Source organism: Pagrus pagrus, assembly GCF_965226575.1.
Source record: "Pagrus pagrus genome assembly, chromosome: 21".
Lineage (NCBI taxonomy): Eukaryota > Metazoa > Chordata > Actinopteri > Spariformes > Sparidae > Pagrus > Pagrus pagrus.
Window position 1 is genome coordinate 8,999,659 of NC_140208.1, and position 24,701 is coordinate 9,024,359.

Genomic DNA, 24,701 nt, shown 5'->3' on the forward strand with positions numbered 1-24,701 from the left:
ACAAAGTCACAGAATTAAAGGCGGGGCTACTGACAAGGTGTTTCAGGTGCAGTGTTTCCTGTGGCAGAGAGGGGCTCCCGTTGGTGTGGTCTTTTTTAACTTTCTGCTGTTAAAACTGGGAACTTCTGTTCCCTTTTTCCTTTAATGACAGCTTGCACTTGTGCTGGCATGGACTCCCACAGTTTGTGAAAAACCTGATGACTCATGTTATCCCAGCATGATTTGACAGTGTCCCACAAAGTTTCTTGTGATGAGGACTCATTCTTGAACTGTGCCCATAAATATTCAACGGCGGTTGAGGTCAAGTGACTGTGGAGAAAAGTCCATGACAGTCAGGACTTCCTGGTCTTCCTTGGTATTCAAGTTCCTGCAAAGCTTCGAGGTTGGTCTGCCTGATCGTGCTTTGGATGCAACTATCAAATTCCTAACGACTTCCCCCTTAGAAACCTTTAGTCTCGCCATGACTTATCACTTTGAAAGCCCCTTTTTGCTGAATTGACTTCAGACACTTTTATTCACTTTTTGAATCCTCAAAACTTTCAGATCATTTCCAGATTCATGTGATAACATTTGAGATTTTCCGTGCTCTCAGACTTTTGGACCCCACTGTATATATATTATTTTTTAACAACTGTATACTACAATAACCGGTATGAATGTGATGGATGGTCTTAAAGCTCATAAGTCGCTTGCAGTTTATGGATATTGGCTACTTGAGCAATAGAAAATCTGTTTACTTGCATTAAGGTGTATTGGACAGCAGGATCCAGTTTCGAATAAATAAATTATGTGGTATCAGATTGGTTTATAATCGTGTGTACTCACTGGCTTTTCAGGGAGTATTGGAGGCATTTCCTATACTCATATCGGTATCGGAACAACCCTAATATACAGCAGGCAGACACACAAATTCATATTGTGAGAAGATGAAATTCTTGAAAATCTATAATCTCCCTTGGGCTAGTTGTTTATTGCAATAAACCAAAGCACAGGCCGTATGCTGGCAATATGGACGATGGAGGCTTTTGAACTTGCATGTGTAAAACTGCAACTGAAGGCTTAATGGTAGCCATTTCTATGCTTATGGTAATGATGATGATGATGGTGATGATGATGATGATGACTGACTCAGTGACAGCACCCGTGGTGGCATCACTGAAACGTGATATGAGACAAACATATTTCCTAGCCGAGCGGGCCTCTTACCGAAACCACCTCACGCGGCCACACCGCGGTCAAGCTTCCAATTTGTGGAGCTGCCGAATCGTCCAGATGTGTCATAATGAATCATCTCTGGGTCCACATGCATCCGTCTCCCCCGCTGGACTTCATCATGAAAGAGTCGGGGGTACTGGAGGTGCCTGTCTGCTGCTCGGTAAACACACACGTTCTCAAGTCAATGTGAAATTATTGGTCTTTTTGCTTTCCCCGGTAATTGCGCTGCATTCTGTTATATGTCTTTGTCTGGGAGGCAAACACCTTGTTATTGTCTAAATTTTCTAATATTGAGCTCTGGCAGCTTTATTGTAGACACCACTAACTCACCGCAAGGTTACAGCAGAGCAAAGGAAACCTATCAAGCACACAGACGTAATGTGAACTCCTCCTATAAATCCGTCTTTGCCTTAATGGTCTGAATAACCAGCCAGTGAGCAGCAGCTGTCTCCCTGGTCTCTGTCCCCTCCCCCACTGTCACCCCCCCCACTCTACCAAACCCCTCTATATACTCTCTGAGGAGAGCACCACAATAATGCAATGATGGTCCTATAGGGACTTGGGCAATAATAGGTTTATGGTGTTTTTATATTTATTCAGTTCCTCCAGAGATCTGTAGTGCATTCACTGCAGGAGCTGAAGCTGAGCTTAAAGGGCCAGTTCACCCAAATAAGAGAAGAGAGAAAGATTAGAATTTTTTTTTTCATTTGCTGTTGAACAGTTTGGATTTGACTTGTTTTGAGGTATCTGTCTTTGAGATTTCCGCCTCAACCAAAGCACAGTAAACATAAATGGAGTGTTTGTGGTGCTTAAAGCTTTGGAAAATAACATTAAAGGATAACGCTGGTATTACTCTGCTTTTACTGTTGTGACTTTCTTACAGTCAACAAATCCTATAAAGAGACCGAAGCCAAAAAAAGAAACGATTCTACCAACAGCATTACATGGGCAGCCAAAGACTGTTATTCCTAACTTATGTCTCTGCACCATTTTAGGAAATTGTTTAAAAAGGGGCACGCCATAGTTTGGGGGAAGAAATCTTAATCAGAAGAGAAAGATCTTTATGCCTAAACCAGCTAAATAAACACACTGTTTTTGTTTTCATGACTGAATAAACTGAATAAACAAACTGACCTTAAAGGATGACAAGTTCATACTTGTTTTACTTTGTTTATATGTGGCGGACCCTGCCACCTTTCTAGCTTCAAACAGTGTTCTGGGGACCTTATTTTCCTCTGAGAACAGCTTGTTTATTCAGTTATGGAAAATATCATATTTCTGAGTTTGCATTTTTACCTCATTAATATTGTAAATATCAAAATTCTGAGTTTGAACTTCTTCTCCAAAACTACATAGTGGTCCTCAAGGTATTTTAAAAAATTTTTTTTTTTATGAAAATATATATTTCTGACCTGTTTTTTAAAAAAAGATTTCAGCCCTTTTAGGAACCAAGTGACTTGCTTGCAGACTTTCCAAGTCACGTATTGGGAGACAGATTAACACAATATTGCTTTTGGTCTTTGTATTGAATTTGATGGCAACGAGAAAATCATGGTGACATGAGGCTTGAATTGAATAGTAACTACAGAAACATCATGATTACTCAAAATAATCCATTGTGAACAGTTTCACGGGATTACAGCTGTCTTTAACCAATTTAACAACATATGTACAGTATATTATGTAACTGACACCACTCTCTGTAATCTCTCTTTATATACGGGTTAGTAGGTGGCAATAATCAAAATTATAAAACAAATTGATGCAAGTACTTTCTACTAAAGTAACAGTCTAATAGTTTTTTAATTAGATGCAGATGGATATGACATGCAACCAAAGGCTCAGGCAGGAATCCAATGCTGGCAGCTCTGTAGCATGAGCCTCAAACAGGAGGCCACTGGGACGTCCTTTGAATTTAGCTAATGTAAGCTTTAAATAGGCACACAGCGAGTGCCAGAAATGAAATTCCATTTACCTCCTTTGTATTTGGACTGGAGTCAGAAATCCGATACCGATGCCTGAAAAACCCATAGAGAGGCGAAGTCTCATCCCTTCTGGTTTGCCCCATATTGGACCTTCTATTGGGAAACAAAAAAGCACAGTAGTCAATGGAGACCGACAAATACACACACAAAAACATCGACTTTATGTATTTCAATCACACCTACAATTCTCATCTTATTCCATTACATAAAGTAATCCATATGTAATGCATTACTTTTATGCATAATACTTGAAAAATGGCATTGACTTGATTTAAGAAGACTAAGTTATTTAATGTATTAACATCGACTCAACATGATAGAAATACATGCATTTATAGTAAGAACGTAGTGTTTTTGCATGAACTGAACCTTTAAATGTATATTTTATTATGTTTATTCCCATTATATTAAGGTAGAGGTAGTTTCTTACTGTTTGTATACAGGTGAAGAGGAGGGGCTTCGCTTCTCTATACAACTATTTGCTTATTGGCTCTCAGATTTACATAATTTATAGTCCTTTAAATAATCCTTTAAATGTCCATTTTATGACATTTATTCAAATTAAACTCAAGTAGGGGTAGTTTTTTCCTGTTTGTATACAGATTAAGGGGATTAACTTCTCTTCTTTAAACAACTATTTGCACAACTCTCAGGCTTATATACCTAATTTATTGCAAGACAATGCGTTTTTTGTGTGAACTGACCCTTTAAAGGTGCATTTTATGCTGTTTATTCCCATTATATGATGGCAGAGGTATTTTTTTCCTGTTTGTATACAGATCACAGCTCTTCTTATGAAGGGACCCCTGCTCCCTCCTCCCCCTTTATGCTCGCCCTCACCCCTCACCCTTACCACCCCACCATTAGAGAGAGAGAGAGAGAGAGAGGAGAGAGAGAGGAGAGAGAGAGAGAGAGTCTGACTCCCACCGTTCATATCGGGGAGCCTCTGTGAAAGAGAAACAGAGGAGAAAGAGAGAGAGAGAGAGAGAGAGAGAGAGAGAGAGAGAGAGGCTGTCACAGCAAAGCGGAGACTCTACAACTTGTTCGCATGTAACCGGCGGCAGAGCAGGAGAGAAATCATTATTACGCGGACTTACAAATGCCATTAATCCCGTGACCGGTGACCGGAATGGAAATACACGAGCCGGCAGTGAGAAGTAGTTTGATCCGGGTGGTCGTGTGAGCGCTGCGGGCTGTGAGAAGAAACTCATGGTAGGTTTTTTATTATTAATAATATTTTACACTGTGTTATTTCCCCCCAGCCTGATTTCTGTGAGTGCATGCATTTCCGCCTTTTTTAAAAAAAAAAAATGTTTTTGTTGCGAGATCTGCAGAAGTTCATGCCCTCGGTTCTCGGACTCTTAAACGAGAGGTTGGCAGAAATGGAAAAGTTTCTTTCTTTCTTTCTTTTTAAATTTTTTTTTAAGCGGCTGATCTGACTGTGTGTGTGCCCTGTATAAAAGCGGAGACATCGCCAATATAACGGGCTCCTTTCAGGGGTGGAGAGGCGCCCGCTGCCCCGTAGAGAATGAATGGGTCACTATGTTTTCTAATCTAACCCCAGAGTTCACTCAGTTTTCTTCGGTTTTTAAGAGGTGGGAAGAGCCCGCTGCTTGCGGAGTTAACTGCACGTCGTGGAGGAATATCAGGGCAGATTTTAAATCAATCAATAGATGCTATCGGGGGTATCCAATCACGTCGCCATCACTTCTTTAAAAAGGGCTGATTCCAATCTTAAAAAACATCCAGATATCAGATATTTTGTCACGTTTTTTCTTTGTGATTGTGATTTCCATTCATGAGATGTTACGCTCTTCAGCCGTGAGAGCCAAAACAAAAGGATTTCCCGCTGACCAATGAGAGCAGGGGAAGCCTCGGGGGAGTTGGGGAGCGGGGGGGGTGACGGAGTGGTCCTCTCTTCCCTTTGTCCTATACTACCTGAGACAGCACACACTGCTGGGAGGCAAACATGAGGCTGATCCCCCATGTGAGAGAAATGTTCTGCTTTGGTTGATTTTTTTTAATCAGTTTTTAGAAATTCTGCCTTGTTGAACACACACACACACACACACACACACACACACACACACACACACACAGATGCATCTTACAGCTCAGATCATTAAATGTTATGAAGACTTGCGTGCCCAGGATCTCCACGAGCCATCAAAGTATCTCCTAATTAAGCTTCCAACAGTTCACACCACAGCAGCCTTAAGTTTACACATCAGGGCTCTCGCTCTCTGTCTAAATGCTTCGCAAGACATAAGCATCTACTGTGCAGTATGCTGTTGCAATATGGATTCATTTGAGCCCTGATAAGTTTTGGTTAATGGTTCAGACATGCCCCTCCGGGGGTGCATCCCATCACTTTAACCTCCTCTCTCTTCCCCTCATTGCTTTCAAGTTCAAGTTAATGTGCAGAGTAACACAAGGGTTTTAATTACTGTACTGGAGCATTCAATTAGGCACATGGTAGCTGCTTGCCAGCACAGAGTTTTTCAAACAGGAAGTGAAGTAAATCGGAAGAAAAGCAGCAGGCGAACAGGATGAAAATACAAAAAAAAATGTCGTTGAGAGCAGTTAAACGATTCGTCAGATGACAGAAAATGAATCAACAATTACGACGTCCAAGTCGTTTGTCAAGCAGAAAAAGCCAAATATTCTCTGGTTCTAGCTTCTCAAATGGGAGAATTTTAAGTGGCTGCAGCCTTCTGTCTAGGCTGATCTCGGTTAATCAAGAACGGGCAAACAGGTGGAGCATGGTTGGAGCTGAGGCAAGCCTGGACACTGAAAGACACCCACCCAGCTGGAGACTACTAGGTTAGCTAGGACAAACAAACTAGAAATTACCAAACTAGCAAATCACCTCACGTTATTAATGCGAGGTTGTCTGCGGCATTGTTTGCCCCAAATAGCCAGAATAACTTAATGTGTACAAGCTCTGTGCTGTCCTCAACTCTGAGGGTTTATTCTTCCAGTAGCTTCGGGTTCTGCCAACGTCTATGTCCTCCAGCTCTGGCCTCTGTCTGTTGGTTAACACTAAAAAGGGGTCAGTCCTTAATCCAAAAACACCAGCGTCTGTCCCTCCCCTCCCGTCTGTTTTAACCAGTGCAATTAACCACACAGCAGGCCGTATTATTTGTCTGATATTTGCATGAACATTTTTTGTACCAGGCTGTGAACATGTTTATTTCTGTTGTAAAGTTGGACATTTTCACATGGGGTCTTACGGGGACTGACTCGCTTTTGGAGCAAGCCTCAAGTGGCCATTTGAAGCAGTGCAGGCACGGCTTCATGTTTCGCTCGGACAAAACAAGCAATTTAAAGACATCATTCGGCTGCGAGACCTGAAGATGGCCATTTTTCAGTCTTTTCGCTGACACTAAAACAATAATTAATCTAAAAACAATGAACATAATAATTACTTGCAGCCCTGACAAGCTCTCACAATTTCAAAGCGCATACTTGTATCACGTTTACATTGCATGGCTATACACTGTGTGTGTGTGTGCCATGTCAGGCGTTTGTAGCCGTGTGCTTACTAGTTGACACAAAGCCTCTGTGGGAAGCGGAGACGTAGGCGTAGTAAATGTGGTGGGGATTCTCTTTCTCGCTGCAATATATTATTATACAGCGAGTGGGATGGATGATTAGAATGATTTAAATGCCACGACGGGGTGTAGCGCGCGTGGCCCCTAGCAGGCACTCTGTTTTGTTGGAGCTCATTTCATCTCCCCCACCGCAGTTTTTCCGAGAAGGGACTGAGATACTTTGATGAATTGCTCCGTCCGGTATAAGTTGGGCTGTAATATTTCTGGCTCATCGCTGTTGATTTAGATGGAGATTCTTTGTAGCGGCTTGATGAAGTATTCATTTAAAAAGAACTTAAAGTAAATAAACAATGAATCACGCTGCCACACGTTGTCTAATCTGCATGTGAAGCAGCCGCCTTGTGCAAAGAGAGACAGAATTATGAATGAACAATATTTATGCCATAATTAATCAATTATGAAAAAACGAGATGTTACGGCATTCCAAGCAGACTTTGATTACATGTAAATGCGATCACAGCAGGAAGGGAAGCTTTTAGGAGGAATTTTCCATCAAAGGTTTCCATTAGAAATTCAAGTGATAATGTTTCTTAGTAATAGACCAGCTGTAGACTCCTAATTATTGCAACACAGACAAAGAGGGAATGCCTTTGTTATTGAAATCTTTCTTTGAGATTTCTCATGGGAAGGGAGTTGGCTAAAGGGTTCTCAGGGAACTCAATTTAAATGGCCTTTTTAAGGCCACTTCATCATGAAAACTGGGGAGAGTTTGGCAGCAAACATGCACAGGACTGTTGGCCTTTTCAGATTCATGGATTTAAGATCATTAGAGGCCGACAGTGATAAAACACATCCTCATGTCTGGAGAAATATAGAACCACAGACCGGATTTGCATGAGTCAGAAGATGAAACAAGTGTTTCTTCAAAGCAGACTTTTTTCCTTAAACATTTGTTCCCATGTTAGTACAGGATTGTCTTTGTGTGATTTGTACAACATGCACGGTGAATATTTGTGCAGCGGAGCGGCTTTTATTAGCCCAGACAATTGGGTCCAAATGAAGACTTTCATGTGAATTGTTCTGCCATCCTGCATTTAATGCCACACAGAGTTAACAAACTGGTGCTCTTGTTTATTCAAACAGATTTAATTTTCAGAAAGGAGACCGCCGTCTTTATTGGCATCCATAAATCTTCATATTCATAGTTTGTCAAGGCCGTGGCTGTGTTATGATTCATCAACATTAACTAGAAATCAGAGGCAATGATAATTTGTGCTGCGTGGTCTGACTTGCTGCCAACTTTCTTTTGCTCCACTTTGTCTTTTGTGGGAACGCAGCATCGTCTGGGACATTTTGCACCAGACGGGGCAACTGTCTGTCCCCGCGCCTCGGTGTCTCATCACAAAAACCTCCGACCAGTCCTTTAGATACCACACAGTCCCTTCGTTTTCCCAGTGACTCACACATTCTGGCCCTGCTCTGATAACTCTGACACCTTTTTTTTTCTCTCCATCTTTCTTTTGGGATACATCTCCTTTTTCAGTCTGAGAGCCTGAAGCAACACTCTGTGTTTCTCAAATGAAGCATTTGACCTCTCTTTTAGGGGTCTTTTATTTCGGTCACTGCTGCAGGAAGCTAAGTGTCAAGTGTGCATCGGGGGCCGCTGTGTGCAGCTCGATAGGGCTCCTCTGGGGCACAGGGCACACAGACTGTCCATATGGAGCTCAACCCATGTGTGTGCAGAGAACATTAATGCATGATGGGTCACGATCGGCCTACCACATTTCGGTTCTAAAATCCGACAATAAAAAAACGTCCGTACATGTCATTTGTGCAAGCTGCTTTCTACGATCTATATTTTATTGGTGTGGGGAAACCTCTCAGTAATTATGAAGGGTGCAAAGGAGGAAGTCAGGTAATTTAGGTAGTTACAAAACAAACATACTTAACCCTAACTAACCCTTACATAAATCATTTTCTTTTCCTATATCTAACCGAGTACTTTTGCTCCCTAAACCTAACCAAACTGCGACAGTTTCACAACGTAAAATAGTTGTTACCCAATGTAACTCAAGTTCTGCGAGTATGCGTGCATGATGCTTGTCCAAACTGTCATACATGTTGTTTTGGGAATCAATAGCAAACAACCTTTTCTGTCATCTGGCCTGAGGATGTGTTGTCTAACTCTGAAACATACATCATAACTTGTACTTCATGGCGCCATTTTAGTCACACTGGATCAAATAGTCTCTGTAGTCCTTCAGTGCTTAGAGATTATTGATTAGTGCTGAAACAATTAGTCAAATAATCAACAGAATATTGACAACTCTCATTTAGTACCTCAGTAAACAGTTTCCTAATGAGTTTATGGTCCCAATCCCATTCAAAAGTAAAAGACTATAAAGCATGGTATGCTTTAGGGCGCGGCTACCATGGGACGGTCAAGTCGCTACCATGGTTTCCTCAGGTTTACAGTCAGATCCATCAGGATTTCCACCCCAGCTTCACCCTCTCATCCAAATAAGAACCTCGGCTCCAAAAAAGCCAAGATGTCAGTGGCTGTAATGACAAACTCAAGGCTCCGAAACGGTTATCCACAAACCAGTGGGTGACGTCATGGTGGGTTTATACTTGGTTATAAGTCATTATCAGCCATAAATACTGTGGTTCAAGTTTCTCCAATGCAAGGATTTGCTGCTTCATATGTGATGTATTGCTATAAATTGAATATTTTTCTGCACTATTCATGGATGTGTAGTGTTGACGGTTAACAAACTGAACCATGCACATCCCCAAACTGCCATAGTGGACACGTACATCCACATCATCAGTATGCAGAAGGAGTTTTTGCATCAACATAAACAAACCGACTGTCAGATGCTGTTTTGTTCGGTGTCTATTTAAAAATTAAAAACCTAGGCCATTCAGCAGCCTATCAAAACACGTCAGCTCTTAAAGATGCCGTCTTTAGCTTCACGCCTGTCGCCAGTAACCCTTTGTTGCATAAATGTTTCATGGGCAGATAGACTGCTGTTTGTGTGAGCTCCCGTCTAAGTGACAGCAGGCTCTAGTTTCAGACTGAATGATCTCTGCATGGAGACAGCATCCGGCTGCTTTCCAGCTGTGCTCAAGAGCAGGAGTTGGACTTTGAAAATAATGGTGCATGCGGGAGCCCGTTGATGGATGGATCCTCCGATGAAGTTATGTTATGTATTCCTGATGAGAGCAGTGGATCACCGGACAGGATTTATGTGGCCGCGGAGGAGCAACCACTCTAGAAGATGCTGTCTGTCTGAAGCGGCGGTCCGAGGCTATTTGTCATTGTGACTGATGGGCCTCCAGTGATTAAGCCAACATGCTGACAGCCATTAATCTGCTTTATCTCTTAAATGACTTGCATGGAGGGTTTTTTTTTTTTTCATCCAATGTTATTGGCTGTAGTAAACAAGGGGACGCGTGGCGGCGTCTTGCATGCTTCATTCTCTCTCTGGGTTGTGGTCCGTCTTTTCATAGGCTGGAAGGTCAGCAATGCATGCAGCACTTGAGACATTTATAAGCCAGATGCATCCTTTTAAAATGCTATATATAAAAATGTGCCGGTAAATTCACACAGCATATGGTATGTTGATTTTCAGACGCAAATGTGCTTATTTCCAACTCCGCAGAGCGACACTTTCACGTGACACGTCTCTCCGCGTGAAGTTACACGTAAAACGCTGAGCTGCGATATGTATTGTAAGGTGACAAAATGATCACACATGGAAAAACACATTTTCTTAATGTATATGAAGTGACAATTGCAACATATGAGGTGTGAAATATGACACATTCAACTCACGATTAGAGCTTAAAACTGGGTGCTGAATCCTTAAATGAATAAAAAGAAATAAAGACACATAATATGAGAACACACCATGCTCACACATGTACATTATTAACATATCTGTAGGACACCTCTCCGCAGTTACATGAAACACTGTGTGAAGTGTGGACATCCTGCTGGGACTTTGAGATGCTGAGTAAGAAGGTAAATCTGGCATCCCAGAGTTGCTGTGCGCCGCTGCCAAGTTGGGGGTCATTGCTTGTATTAATGACGCATGGGAAACTAAACTGGCTTTTATTTCCCTCACCATCTGTACCCAGTTGTGTTGTATAGATGAGAGTCTGGCAAATGAGAGCGACCCCCTTTTTTGCAGCGAGTGGTTTGATTTATGGGACTGTGTGTTGTGGGGATATGCAGAGAAAACTGTGTGTTTACAATTATGCAAATGTCCCGGTTTGCTAAATACACCACTGGTCTTATCTCTTCATTATCAGCATATGAATGGTTGAAAAATATTGTAAAGTTAAGGCTCAAGGCTGTTTTCGGCTTTCATCGAATTTTCTAGCTGCATGAGGTGAAAATTTAATTATGGCACTTTATAACTCTTAGCAATTCCCATCAAAGTTTGAACTCCTTCTGGGAGTCATAACTCAGTCAAATCTCGAATTAAGGTCCATAAATCTGCCTGAGAATCACCACATTTTCAGGTTTACTTCAGTGTCAAAGTAACCCAGTGATAATTGTTTGCACATCTACATTGCAACCAGGAACTGCTACTAGCAAATTCGACATACTTGTGATGGAACCTATTTGTCACAATGTAAACAAATATAGAATAAATAAAAGGCTTGAGTTGTAGCCCACAGCTAAGTAATTATTTTATACTCTCTGTTTATGTCTCCCCCTTATGGGAACTGTAATTTCAAAACACAGACCATGATTAGTCCCAAGATTGATGACAAAAAAAAAGACCAATTTTGAAAACCCTACCTATAATGATTCGGTTTTTCCCACAGTTTCCTGGCACAAGAATTCCTGCACTCATTTCAGGATGAACAGTCTCGCATACAAAGTGTATTACCATGATCTTTCCATAGTCGTTGGAAGAGCTCATATTAAAAAGGTGCAAAATGTAAGAATTTGGTTTAAAACCATTCAAAAGCTCACTGAAATTACAGTATTGATTACATGCGTTTGCAAAGCATGTTTAGCATGCTAACCAGCTTGCGTCATCCCGGTCCAAAGCTCCTGTGCTGGCGCTGTAATCACCAACACTTCCCTGGTGCTCCAAGCTCCCAGTCTGGACTGCTGGCTGCAGAGCTAGTGGAGCTAACAGCAGCTACAGTTGACAGAAGTTAGCAGTTAAGCTGGTGATATGCTGTCCTCTGTTTGTTATGAATTCAACAGGCGGCCAATTCTTATTGTACCTTTAATCGCTTTTGAGTCGTTTCTTTCTGGAAAACACTTACAAAATGACGTATTTTGATGCGAGGTATGAAGATGTGTTGATAAATGTGAGTGAAAAAGAAGGAAAAATGGGGAGAAAAGGCAACTTTGCTGTCAAATACGTACCAGAGTTGTCCAAAGTTAAGTTCAAATCAAAAGAAATAATTGAAATACAGAGAGGTTCTGCATCCCAATTCCTGTATTATGAATTGTTTCATCCAATTTTCACTTGTTCCCCTCTTTTTTTTCATTTTAATTAAACACATACATTTCCAGAGAGAGATAACATTGAGTGAAAAGTATTCATGATTCTGTTTTAACTTTTAAAATCTATATTTAGGCAACCACTGGGTCATGGATGCTTTCATGTGTTGCCATGGAATCCCCTAGGTTAGCAGAAAGCCCTAGTATTAGTGGTGTGTGTGTGTGTGTGTGTGTGTGTGTGTGTGTGTGTGTGTGTGTGTGTGTGTGTGTGTCTGTGTGGGTGTGTGTGTGTGTGTATATAGACAGTTATTTGTCTTCCAGATGTCACTCTAATGGGCCTCAACACAGACCTAGGGGACCTCAACAATGCACAGCGCCGGGGAGAGGTGTGTTCATTTTCCAATTACCTCCGGCTACTCCTTTTAAATGAGGAACCATTTCTCACAGTTTCTTTTGGTTCCAGTGTCCTGTTGACTCCAAGTAATGTAGCTGAACGTACGGTTTAGGTGGATTGTGAGTGCAAGCAGCAGCAGCCCCGGGGCTCATTCAGTCTTTACTAGCTGAGTACTGGTAAACAAAAAACTTGCATGCACTTGCCACCTCGCTGCAGGTCTGCTGGAGTCCAAAGGTCAACATCGAGTTCCGTTTACCAGACGGCCTCGAAATGTCCTGCAGAAGTGTCAGACGCACCTGATCTGTGGGTCTGGTTGCATTTTTCAAGGCTTCTTTGGCAGCGAGGAGACACACTCCGACCTGGCCCGGGTCGCAAGGAATTTGTACAAATGTTATTTTCATCGCTGCAGCTATCATTTTGTGGGATTATCCCTGCCAAGATAATTTGGAGTCTCATATCTGTGCAGGCAGCCGCTGCCAATCTGAACCTTTGGCGAACCGCAGAAATGTTTACACTTTTTCAAGATGGATGTGTTGCACTTTGAACGTCTCTCCCCGTCCAAGCAGGTAGAGTTGATTGAACTGTTTTTTCCCCTGCAACAACCTACTTCCAGAACATACCGAACAGTAAAGATCTTTTCTTCTGATTTATGCTAAAACCTCACCCTCAAATTACAGTGCAAGTGATCCCTCTGTGAGCGAGGAGAGGTGGAACATATTGGCAACCCTTAAAAATTAAGATACCATGCAATTAATCCTCCATATTAAAAAGGAGACCTCTTTACGCTCGCCCTTAATTTGGAGAATTAACCTGCCTGCCTGTCTGTTAAGCCTGGCGAATTTGTCCAGGCCTTCATTATTGTGGACTCACATGCATAATGTAGCAGGGAGAAGATAAAGTGCAGCATCTTATAAGTTGAAAATCCACAGGCCAAGTTAATATTATGGATCCGCTGGGACGCCCTCCAGTAGCCTCCCTAAAACTGTTTGCATCAGGCCCGCTCCCGAGCGGCAGAGCAGTGAGCCGGTCGACTCGGTAATAGCCGTCGTTTTGTTAATTCGCACGTTTTTTTTGGCAGTCATAGGCTAACACTCAATCCGTGCACATATCCCTATTTGGCAGGAGGCTCAGCGCAGTTAGAGATGAACCTCTGACTGTTAACTAGGTGTGAAGCGCTACAGCAAAGGATTACTATACGTCTCCCGGAGAACCTTGAGAAAGCAGGGATTTATAGACGGAGCAGGAAGCAGCTCGGGAAACATCACAGCCTGTGGTGCCTCTCTTCATCGTCGCATATAGTCACAGATGGAAAGCTGTAGTCTTTAATAACTTGGCTGACTTTTTCACGCCGAGTGGAAACGGTGCCTTGCTGGGTGGGCGACAGCATCCAAGTCGTATCTTGTGCAGAGTTACTCCTGGAAATCCTCACATCTGCAGGATTTGACAAAGATGGTGGTTTGTTTTTTTTGGCAGATACTCAAGTTTTTCCCCTCAGCTTTGGTTATAGTCTGATCAGCAAACAAGTTTATTTGATGGAAGTTGAGACGAAGCGGCTTCAAGCCTCATTTGATTTAACAAATGAGCTCCCAGTTTCCGTTCTTGGCCCGTCGACTTATCATTGTCTGTCTGCTGGGCAACTGCTGATGTTTGAAAGTATACATTTATGCGTCTACTGAGTACAATGAATTAAAAGCAGCATGAAACATCCCTGGTGCCCCCTTCATTCTGTGGTGATGAATGAAAGATTAGGAGCGGCTCTACACGTTACAAAAACCATCGTGTATTACATGTAGTAGTGACTTTAATTCAGGATTTTTTTATAATCACACGGTTGGCTGCTAACAAGCTGTGAAGTGTTTGCTAATGAGGCTTAAGTGTGGTGGATTTTAAACAATAAAGTTATAATATAATTGAAGTCCCCAAGCTGGGGCCGATGAAAAATAAATCACCATTGAGAATAATTTTTATCTATCTCCACTTCCGATGACTGATTTCTCCATTTGATACATTACTTCTTCCTTCTTATTCTATTATTCCTTCCACAAAAAAACCTCATCAACATCTGGCTTTTGTTTTTAGTGGGAAAGAGTACAATCAGCATTAATTCCTGGGTAAATGACTCTGCAGTTGTGGGGGGTATTTGTCCACATGACGCCCGGGTTTTTGCCCCTTTTCAGGGATGACGTGCATTCGAGTTCAGAATGTTGGCGCGTAATTACTTGTCCATCTGTCTCCATTCAAGTAGCGTTTGATCATCATTCAATCGGCAAGTAACCGCAGCAACATAGGAAAAAAAAACACAAAACAGAAAGGCAAAAAATACTTTTAGCGGGTTTACTTGGGCGCAAAAAAACCCAGACATAAGCACTTATTTCAGTGTTAAAAAGGTAAGTGTTGCCAAACCTTTTGAAAAACGAGCTAGAAGAACTTAAACCTGCATTGGCTTTTAGTTAAGACCAAGCTGTCAAGTCAACAGTCTAAAACAGTTTGTACCAACCTAGGGGTTAGGCCTCGCAATGGGCTCCCAGATCAATCTAAGGAGTTACGTAATAGTTAAAGAGCCTCTAAATAACAATTTGTAGCAATTTACATGTATTTACCACCTTTTTATTGGCCATATGTGAACAGATTGTGAAATGAAATGAAAAATTAGACCTTCCTCATCATTGTCGGTTGCCTATACAAACCTGTGGATGAATGGTTCACAGAGCCCCTTTAACAGAAAAGAAAACCGAGTCTCATGCACCGCTCAATAAAATTAGATTTATTCTTTCTTGTGGATTCCAAGGTAACGACCTCCTCAAGTCTGGAAAAATATCTTTTAACAGCTGTTTATTACTAACACTGGATGGATGTGATAAAATCATTATATGGTCTGTCAGAGAAATGACAGAAAATGAATGCCAGAAAACTTTTGTTTGACAGTCAGTCATAACTAAAACGGGATACACATGATTAAATGGAAGTTTTCTGACGAGTGCTTGAAATGACGAAAGTAACTTACGGCTTATTGGCTACTTTTGCAGTAAAAAAAGTTTTATGGGACACTAGCAGGATCCTGTTTCGGTGCTAATAAATTGGTATTGACATAAACTCGTACTCACTGACACTAGATCCAGCATTTTAGGCTGTATTGGAGACATGTCAGATACTCAGTACTCAATACCCAGTGTTGGAGCAACCCTAATTCTTTGGAGAAACTAGAACCAACCAACAACAATAGGTCCTAAATAAACAGCTTTGTTTTACCCTAAAAGTTTGGAACCATCGTCCTTAAAGACACTCCATGGATGAGCGATTGTCACCTGTTATTTTTCATCCAAATTTAAATCAGTCTTTCCATTTCTTCTCATGTTTGTTGCATGTTTTTGGCCATTCAAACTTTTATGTTCACTGGTATTGCCTCCTGTAGGGAACAGAACACATTCTGAGCTCTCAGATCTTCAGTGTGTCTTGCATTTCTTGACTTTACTGGCTCTCATGATAGTCCCATTGAGTGTTTACCAAAATACTGTATTTATATATTACACAGATGTGCCATAAAGGCACATTTTAGTTGCGGTTTACCAACTTGAAGCGCAAGCGCGATTCCAGAGAATAGAAGCGTTTACAGATGTGTCCTGTAAATGTCAAGGGTGTCAACGGGCAATAACTTGTGGATGGAAGAAAACCCCCTTAAAACAGCGATATTGTTATAAATGTAAATATAGTCTTGAAAGTCTCACCGCGACATATTTTCCTCCTTTTATACAAGTCTTACGGTTTTCCCCCGAATTTTCTGTGAGCAATTTCAATCGGAGCCATTTATGCTGCACTGTGGGTTCAGAGGAATTCCACTGGAAATAGTAAACATTCCCATTGGATTAATTACCAACTGCTTTTCCCCAGGCCCGTCTGCTTCTAGGGAAAAAGGAAGATTAACAGTAGATTGAACTTTGGTCCACATGTAGAGAGCCAGCCTGTCAGCTCTTATAAAGAGAGCCAGGAGGTGAGCAGGAGCAGGCGTTGGGAGAGTGTCGAACAAATGAAGAAGCGGGCGTCGGGGCCATATTCTAGCACTTACGCTTTTATTTTCGTATTTGGTGAAATGCATTAATGTAATCCCAAGATTGACACTTTCACTTTTTAGTTGGATCGCTGGTGGGAGGCCTCGTTGTTTATCCACCTTCTGATGCCGAGCTGCTAATGGTGCTCGATATAAATGTTGCAGGCTCCAGTTGCCACCCACATTACTGGCGATTTAAAACACGAGAGATGGACCTTAAGGGGATGAGAAACCGATTGGCACATATTTCACAAATCCCAAAAACATTTAGTCCTCCTACGCAGCGCCGAGCGTCCATGAATTGGAGAGATATTTCAAGACTTCTCGTTCTCTTTGCTCCCCCCCCACAATCTACTTCAAAAAAGTTTGCCCCCGTCAGTCTGCTGCTTTAACTACATCCTTCCTTTGTCTTTTATTTTAACCTACATCCTGAAAACTGTCGCAGAGACGGATTAATATTTCACAAACACGAATGCGATCAAAAACAGAGAGAAACATCTGACCACTGACACAAAAATCTAGCTGAAGATGAAACAGAGAAAGTGAATTAAAGTGACTGGAAGATCACTGTTAGAAAGATCTTATGTAACGACCTCCGAGTGCCACAGGAAAATATAGAAATACACACAAGGGTGTCTCCGGAATTATTCTAATTCATCGGAGTATAAATTTTTCTAAAGTTAGATAATAATTTACAGACACATCACATCTAAGTTCATCCTGATACATTATTCATCGGAAGCTGCTCTGTGAACACAGCACTGTTTTGCATATGCCCCTCAAACTTGAGGCTCCTTTTCATTCACAAGAGAAAACCTTGATTGTTTATTGTGTTAAAGATGCGTCTCTTCACATAAAAAACATTCCCTCGTTTGTTTTTTCATAATCCCATGTCAGGCAGGCTCCCGTCACAGATGAGACGCGTGACCTTTCACCTCTTCCTCTCATCTCTGAATTTTTATTTTCAGTCCCAGTTTAGCCTCGCTGTGTAGATACCAGAGCACCCAGTGTTTATCAAAAACATATCCATTACCGCAATCAATAATTTAAATGGCAGCCGTTGTTTTTCTGCACTTTTTTTAATTGCACCATCACAAGCACTTATCCACCTCACAGGCAGTACTGGCTGTGGGAGGCTGCCAGTGAAATTAAAATAATGAATAAAAGATAAGACCGAAGAAAAGTGCTGAACTGGGACCGAGATCCCAGCTGAGCAGCAGTTATGAATCCAGGGCAGAGGCCATGTTTGGCGGTGCCCGTCGTGGCAGTGAAAGTGTCCGAAGGCTGTGTGGATAATTTGACCCGGCGGCTCCATCGGTCGGGTCACGGTCAGGTCCTCTGGTCTCCTGGGGGTGGGGGGGGGGGGCCCTGCTGCATGACTTCCTGGAGATTAGATTCTGATCTCTGGTCAACAGCGTGTGTGATCTGGGGGAATGTGACGGATGACTCCTCCCCGGGGTAATATGACGAGTGAATCCACTCCGCGCCAAAGTTAATACCGATCGTCTCCTTCTTGCTTGTGTTACATGGTCATGATTTACATGATTGTGTTGGGCTGCAGCCCCTCGGGGGCGCTGAAGAAGGAAGGGACATATTTCACAGGTCATAGGGCTCCTGCTCGCTCTATTATCAGTCGGCTACATTGCAGAGACGCAGCTTGATGCAATCCTATTTCCAGATGTTTCTCTTGTACTCCCAAGCCATTGTAAGGATTAATTTCACGCATCAGTAACTTGCTTTGGCTCTCGCTTCATTTACTCCAACAAATTATGCTTTTTCCAATTGATTTCATTTATTTAAATAGATACTCCACAGTTAAGGGTCATCATTTCCATTTTCAGCATGTATTTATTATGAGGATTTACTTTCGATGATTAAAATGGGATTTAGAAAAATCAATAACACAAAAATATGGTTTTAAAGATAACATGTGTTGCCATGACACTGTTTTCTGTGTGTATGGGGAACTCGGATGCATAATCAACTGCTAATCAGTGTTTTTTTCTTCTTTTATCTCTTTCTGTTCCATTACGTGAAGCATATTATGAGACCTCATTTATCCTCAACTACAGTTATCAATATGTTCCTGGAGCAGGAAACAATGTTAGGGTGTGTTGGAGACATTAAATAAAACATTTATTAGCATCTGTATTTTTATGCAGTAGCCATTAAATGCATTTGCAATCAGTAATCTATATAGTTACATTATTGGCGGTGGCGGGGTCTGCCATCCCTCATTCGATTCACATTGCCTTCGCATGCACGAGGGATTTACAGGAAACGATGCATGTATGTAATCCAGCTTAATTTTATCTCGCTAATAACGTCCCCGTTCACTGTTCACTGACTTATGCAAACCGAACATTTCCTACCGCAGCTGCTTTACATTAAGAGTGTTAAAAACGGCTTTTATTGTGAGGCGCTCGGAAGTTAGCACTGACAAAAACAAGACAACAGTCATTTTTAACCAAAATTACAGTAGAGCCGCGAAGATTAATAAATGAATCAATCAGTTTTCTACTATTCAATTAATCGCCAGCTATTTTAATGAGCGATTAATCGATTTAAGTAATTTTTTAGGAATATAAAGTCAAAATTCTTTGACTCCAGCTTCTTGAATGTGAATATATTCTGCTTTTCTTTACTCTTTCATGACAGTAATCTAAATATCTCTGCATTGTGGTCAAAACAAGACATTTGAGGACGTCATCTTGGGCTTTAAGAAACGCTGGTCGACATTTTTCACTATTTCCTGACATTTTATAGACCAAACAATTGATCGTTTAATCGAGAAAATTATTGACAGAATCAAAATAATCGTTAGTCGCAGCCCTACTTTACAGTGTCCTGTGCTGCTTATGACGCGTGCAGCACCAAATCAGATCGCTGTTGCATTTTTGACTGATTTATTTATTACAACAATGTGAGTGTGTTTGGCTGGACTGTAAACAGACACCAGCTGCTCTTCTGCTGTGTTTCTGACTAAGTAGCTGCTCATGAAGTGTTTGCTGTAGTATAAAACTGCACAGGACTGATATCTCAAAAAAAAACAAAAAAACAGCTTTATATCTGCTCTAAAAAATGAACAAAACATAAATAATCAGAGTACTTTTTGATCAAAATATGTATTAACATGTAAATATGACACCTTAAGAGCCCCCTGACAAATTAAAATAGCCTTGATACATGAGGAAGCCGTGTCAGTGTCATCAGCAGCTATTTATCACCATCCCTTCAGCCGGTCGCAAGGTGACGCTCATGCGTGAACCGCCCTCGCAGTAGCTTGAACTGCTGAACTTTAATTATTGAGAGTGGCCTTGTGGAAAAAAAAAACATTTTTCCCCGAGCTGACACAGCGCTGACACATCCTTTGTTCCTCCTTCTGACGGCTTCTGTCACGCTCTTACCCCTTAACAGTGCTTCCTGTGTTTTTGGTGGACTTTAACCAAAATACACTTCCCGTCTTCTGGAAATGTCAAGAGGTCGCTGTAGTGAGGATGAGCAGATGGTTTCTCAGAATACAGTGCATTAAGCGCGTGTTTACAGCCCTTCAGCTAGTATCGGCCTTTACTGTCAGCTCATCAGCTGTTTGTTTGGAAAAAGCCGTAACGGGAACTGCCCCGAGTCTGCAGGCGATGCTGACATTCTGCTTACAGTCTGAACTCATTAGCTGTTTACTCTATTCTTCAGTTTTTTTTTTTTGCTAATTTGCTGTGGAGGATCTCTAAGTAGTGCTAAAGGGGAAATGGCTTGGTAATGCTACGAGGATGGGCTTGTTTCCCTGAATGACAAGCTGTTCCTTCGGCACCACAGTGGATGGTTGAAATCAGTCTTTGAGAGTAGGTCGAGAGCACTCCTGGGCAGCTGCACACAAGGACTCTGTGGACAGAATGTGCCGTTCTATTCTCAAGGTCTCCCAGGCGTCTCCATCGCGGGGTTTTCAGTCCACTCTGTCATTTCGTGCTCGTGTTTTATATTCCTCCACACCTTGGATGTAGCAAAAGTACCGAGCTCGCGTGCTTTGTACCTTTTCTCTGCCTCTGAGGTTGCGAAAGCAAGCTAGCAGCAGATTCCTAATTATGCTGTGCACATTCCACTTGTGGTAATCTATTTTCTGACTACTGTCACAGTAACTCGGAGTCTATAGGAAAATTCCATGTTTGTCTGTAAAGGTGGGAGGCACATCTGCAGTCAAGGTGCGCGCATTACTTTGCACACCTGCACAGTGAATCAGAGATAATCACTTGTTTACATTTGTTTGTGAGTCAGCATTGCGTAACACTGTTTTTCAGTGTTTGTGATGCATAATTTGCATCCAGGCAGCGTGAACATGTTCCCTCTCTTTGTCCGATATCATCATGATTTCCTCCTTCATGAGCCCCACATCTTTCGTTTAACTCCTGATTAGAGATGCACTGAGCGACCGGCCGTGACTGGTGACCAGCCGGTCACATTTACACACATGCCGCACGTCCCCTCAATGGGATTGCCAGGCTGAACTGAAAGTAAGAAACTAAATATTTACCCCAAATATGTGCACTCTTCCTTTTTAAGGTCACATTTTTTAAGAGAGTAGACATTTACAGAAAAACCCCTTGAATTTCACATGGGCAAAAACTCATGTGGACACATTTTTACATGTGAAAACATGTTAAAATCACTTGTGAAATATGTGGAATGTGGGCTTTACACAAGTGAAACATGCACTTTGCATATTTTAAACCTGGTTTTGTAAAATTTTCATGATATAACCTGTGAATCCCATGTAACTTTTCATGTGAAAACTATAGAATTGAATGTGAAACCTATGGGATGACATGTGACACCTATGTGTTACATGTGAAACCTATGAATTACATGTGAAACCTATGGGATGACATGTAAAACCCATTGGCCAATGTCCTCCGGCTGGTCTGCCTGAACTCCTCGTGATGTACAGAGTTTCCTGATGAAAAGGGGTTTTTCTGTGGGGGGACAGACACAGGGACGGTCTCCGAGTTGAAGACACAATGTGTTGTCGCTGTTTTCTTTTGGGAAACTAAAACATTGTAGCAGAAGGTTATGAATTGTGCGTTTACTCTGAGGAGAAGGCTCCGTGGAGTGAACTTTTTATCCAGCTCGAGTGTCAAGACAGACGGACTCCTTCTGTTTTGACCTTTCACAATAAGAGTCCCGGATATACCAGTACACACAGTTAAAGTGCTAATAAGAGGGAGCTTAAATTCCCTTAGACATTCAATGTGTTATTTTTATTTCATAGTCGGTGTTTTATTATGAACATATCATTGAATTTTCCATTAAAAAGGTTGCAAAAATGTGTGTATATGCTGTTAATTGTAGATCTTAGAAAGACAGAAAATCAGTCATGAGTGAGACTTTTAAAAAAATCTTAATGGCCAAAAAAAATACAATAGGTGAATCTCTAGTTATATATCGGATGTGCAGTGATCAACCTGTCTTTGAGAATTTAACCATTTCTCATCAACTCTTCTTGATAATATGGATCAGACTTGCTTGAGCTTATTGCCTTACTTCCGCTGTGTCGACACAACTTTTAATCTGCCTGTTGTTTAAGTTTAAGCTGTCGTGTTATGCAAACAGCACTGAATAACCAAAGATACTCTGACATATGAGTAGACCTCCCTCCTCTGGTCCTCAGAGGACAGACAAATACTCCGAGGCAAATTGAGATTTTCCTGCACCATCTTTCAAAGAGAAAACTAGCAGGAAACTATTAAGTTCCTCAGCGAATGGGCTGCTGTTATGCCCAATAAAAATGAAAACAAGGCTCTTAATCTTCTCCAGGAATCGAAGATACACACAACAGCACAGGTCTGTGTGGGTCTTTTACGATTACTAAGATTATTTTAACAATTTTCTGTGATATGGGGCAATGAGTTCTCTGTAGTCTGAGAGAGAGGGAGCCGGCGGTGTGCTTTGAATCAAAACAAAAAGGGCATTTCAGGGGGCCCATCAGCAGGCCATGCAATTAATTTCCACCATTTGAAATACCAGAGAGCCGAGGAAGTAGGACAGTGTGCTCTCTGCTGCTTCTGCAGCCAGGTATAATGATCGTCCGTCTCTGCGGTTTGAGGAATGAGTGATTATAGGGCTGTGGAGTGTTTTTGTCATTCCTATTGTCTGAGCATAGCGCTATGAAATATGACCGCAATCCACGGACGGTAAAAGAAAAAGCAGAACAATATTCCTGCGCTGCAGGTCTAGGATGTATGTGTCACCATTTCTGTCACCATAGAGAGCAAAACTTCACAGCGTTAGAAAAGCAGTTTGATATTTGGTTTGCTACGGCAGACGGCTTAATAGTGATCGAAACAAAAACAGATGTCAATTGGTGCTTTTAAAGTGCGAAAAGAAAAAAAAAAGAAGATAATCTTACCACAAATAAGCAATCGTCCTGTAATGACAGCACTAAACACAAAGAAAGGAAAGCGCAGGAGAAAAAAGGTACACAAGAGAACGGCAATTAGCTGCCGGTGTGTGAGATTTGTTGGCTTTTCCCGAGCGAGGACGGACAGCCGAGAGCGAATAGACGGCAGACTTTAAACAAATCTGCCTGATTGCCTGTTTCACTGATCTGTCTGTGAATGACAGGCGAGACAGTATGGAGAGGTCTCTCTCTGATGAGTTATTAAGGCCAAGGCAATTCCATTTGCACCACACAGGGAGGGAACCATCAGCACAGCATGCGGGCCATTACCACTGATGCCAGCGTCTTTGAAGTTAATTACAATCATTACGAATTTGAGTTATCTGTGTGGTTAATGGGTTTGATCTTTCCAGTCAGATGACACTTAGTCTGGACTTTTGGACTTACAACCTGAGTGAGATTTCCTTGCATAGTCTATTAATTTGTACTTAATGTTATTTATTGTTGGTAAATAATTTATTTTGGCTTTATAGACAGAGCTCAATAATAAGGATTGTGAAATACTTTGTCGGGGTAGTAAATCTAGCAAGTCGCTTGCTCAATACGGCAAGTGGTAAAAAGAATTTAACAAGTTGTTTATTCCAGCGCAGAGGATGGAGTGAGCCTTCTCGCTTCCTTCTTGTGTCTACAGTTGCACGTGAGCAGTGCCGGTCAGGCACCAGAAAAAAATGACAGCAGGTAAAGACGTTTATGAGCTAAAGTGCGAGCAAACATTTAATTATCGAGGAAACAGAAGTCTGGTTGAGTGAGGTTAAATGATGTGTGCACACTATGTAGCGCGCTGTTTGTGAGCAAGGTGATACAAATTAAACATGACAGTTAACCTTAACCTTGGTTGTTGTTTTATAACTGCTAATAAATAAAACTATTTGTACAGGGGCAAGTAATAACTGACTCGAGCAGCTCGTCTTTCAGATTGCTCTTTCGTTAATCTTGACGGTTTATTAGAAAAGAAACCCACGAGTCTTAACGACTTACTCACCATCTAATAAGTTAGCCAGTCAAGTTATTGGCCTAAGAGTGTCTTCCAGGGAGCACTTATGAGTTTATGCTCAGGATTGTTTGTTGAGATGATGGTGGAAATTATTTTATTATCAGATATTTCAAATCTCTCAAATATCAGTATAGGCCTGAAAAATCCAGTATCTGTTGGGCTGTTATCATGAATTAAAGATTATTCCACAATGAAAATCCGTCAGATCAATTGTTGATCATTTGTTAATAACCGTTCACATAGCTAGAACATTTATATACTGCAATAATAAAGCCCTGACCACAAACAAGTTCCTCAGCTGCAAAATATCCTGCTACTTCAACAACTGAATTCAAATTATACATTATATATTAAATTCCAGCATCAGTCCAGGTGTAACAGTAATACTAAAGTTATGGATATCATTAAAAGTAAAAAAAAAATCAAGCACATCATGTTGGAGGTGGATGTACACCAGCCAAAAAGGGTTTTTCACAACCTGGCAACCCAAATTATTAACTTGTTAACACTTATTATCGCCTATCAGTGAAGCCATAACTTACAATATAGTTAGTAGGAACAGGTGCACATTTTAATTCGGGCAGCGGTTGGAG

The 24,701-nt window shown here is 41.4% G+C and overlaps 2 protein-coding genes across 5 annotated transcripts in view; one reads left to right on the forward strand and one right to left on the reverse strand.

The window, feature by feature from the left end:
* The window catches only part of LOC311250987 (uncharacterized protein), an 87,694-nt gene that overhangs the window by 40,592 nt on the left and 22,401 nt on the right, over positions 1 to 24,701 (reverse strand). For 2 of the 3 annotated variants that reach the window (XR_014621341.1, XR_014621342.1), the window contains exon 2: positions 3,191 to 3,290. Coding sequence is in view for 1 of the 3 variants with exons in the window: in XM_084343214.1 (XP_084199340.1) it covers positions 3,191 to 3,293 (103 nt within the window). In the remaining 2 variants the exon portion in view is untranslated. Of the gene's footprint in view, positions 1 to 3,190; positions 3,294 to 24,701 lie in introns of all 3 variants that reach the window. The other variant, XM_084343214.1, reaches the window with a different exon arrangement.
* The window catches only part of chst15 (carbohydrate sulfotransferase 15), a 40,523-nt gene continuing 20,001 nt past the window's right edge, over positions 4,180 to 24,701 (forward strand). For both annotated transcript variants that reach the window (XM_084343209.1, XM_084343210.1), the window contains exon 1: positions 4,180 to 4,412. The gene's annotated coding sequence lies outside the window, so the exon portion shown is untranslated. The remainder of the gene's footprint in view (positions 4,413 to 24,701) is intronic.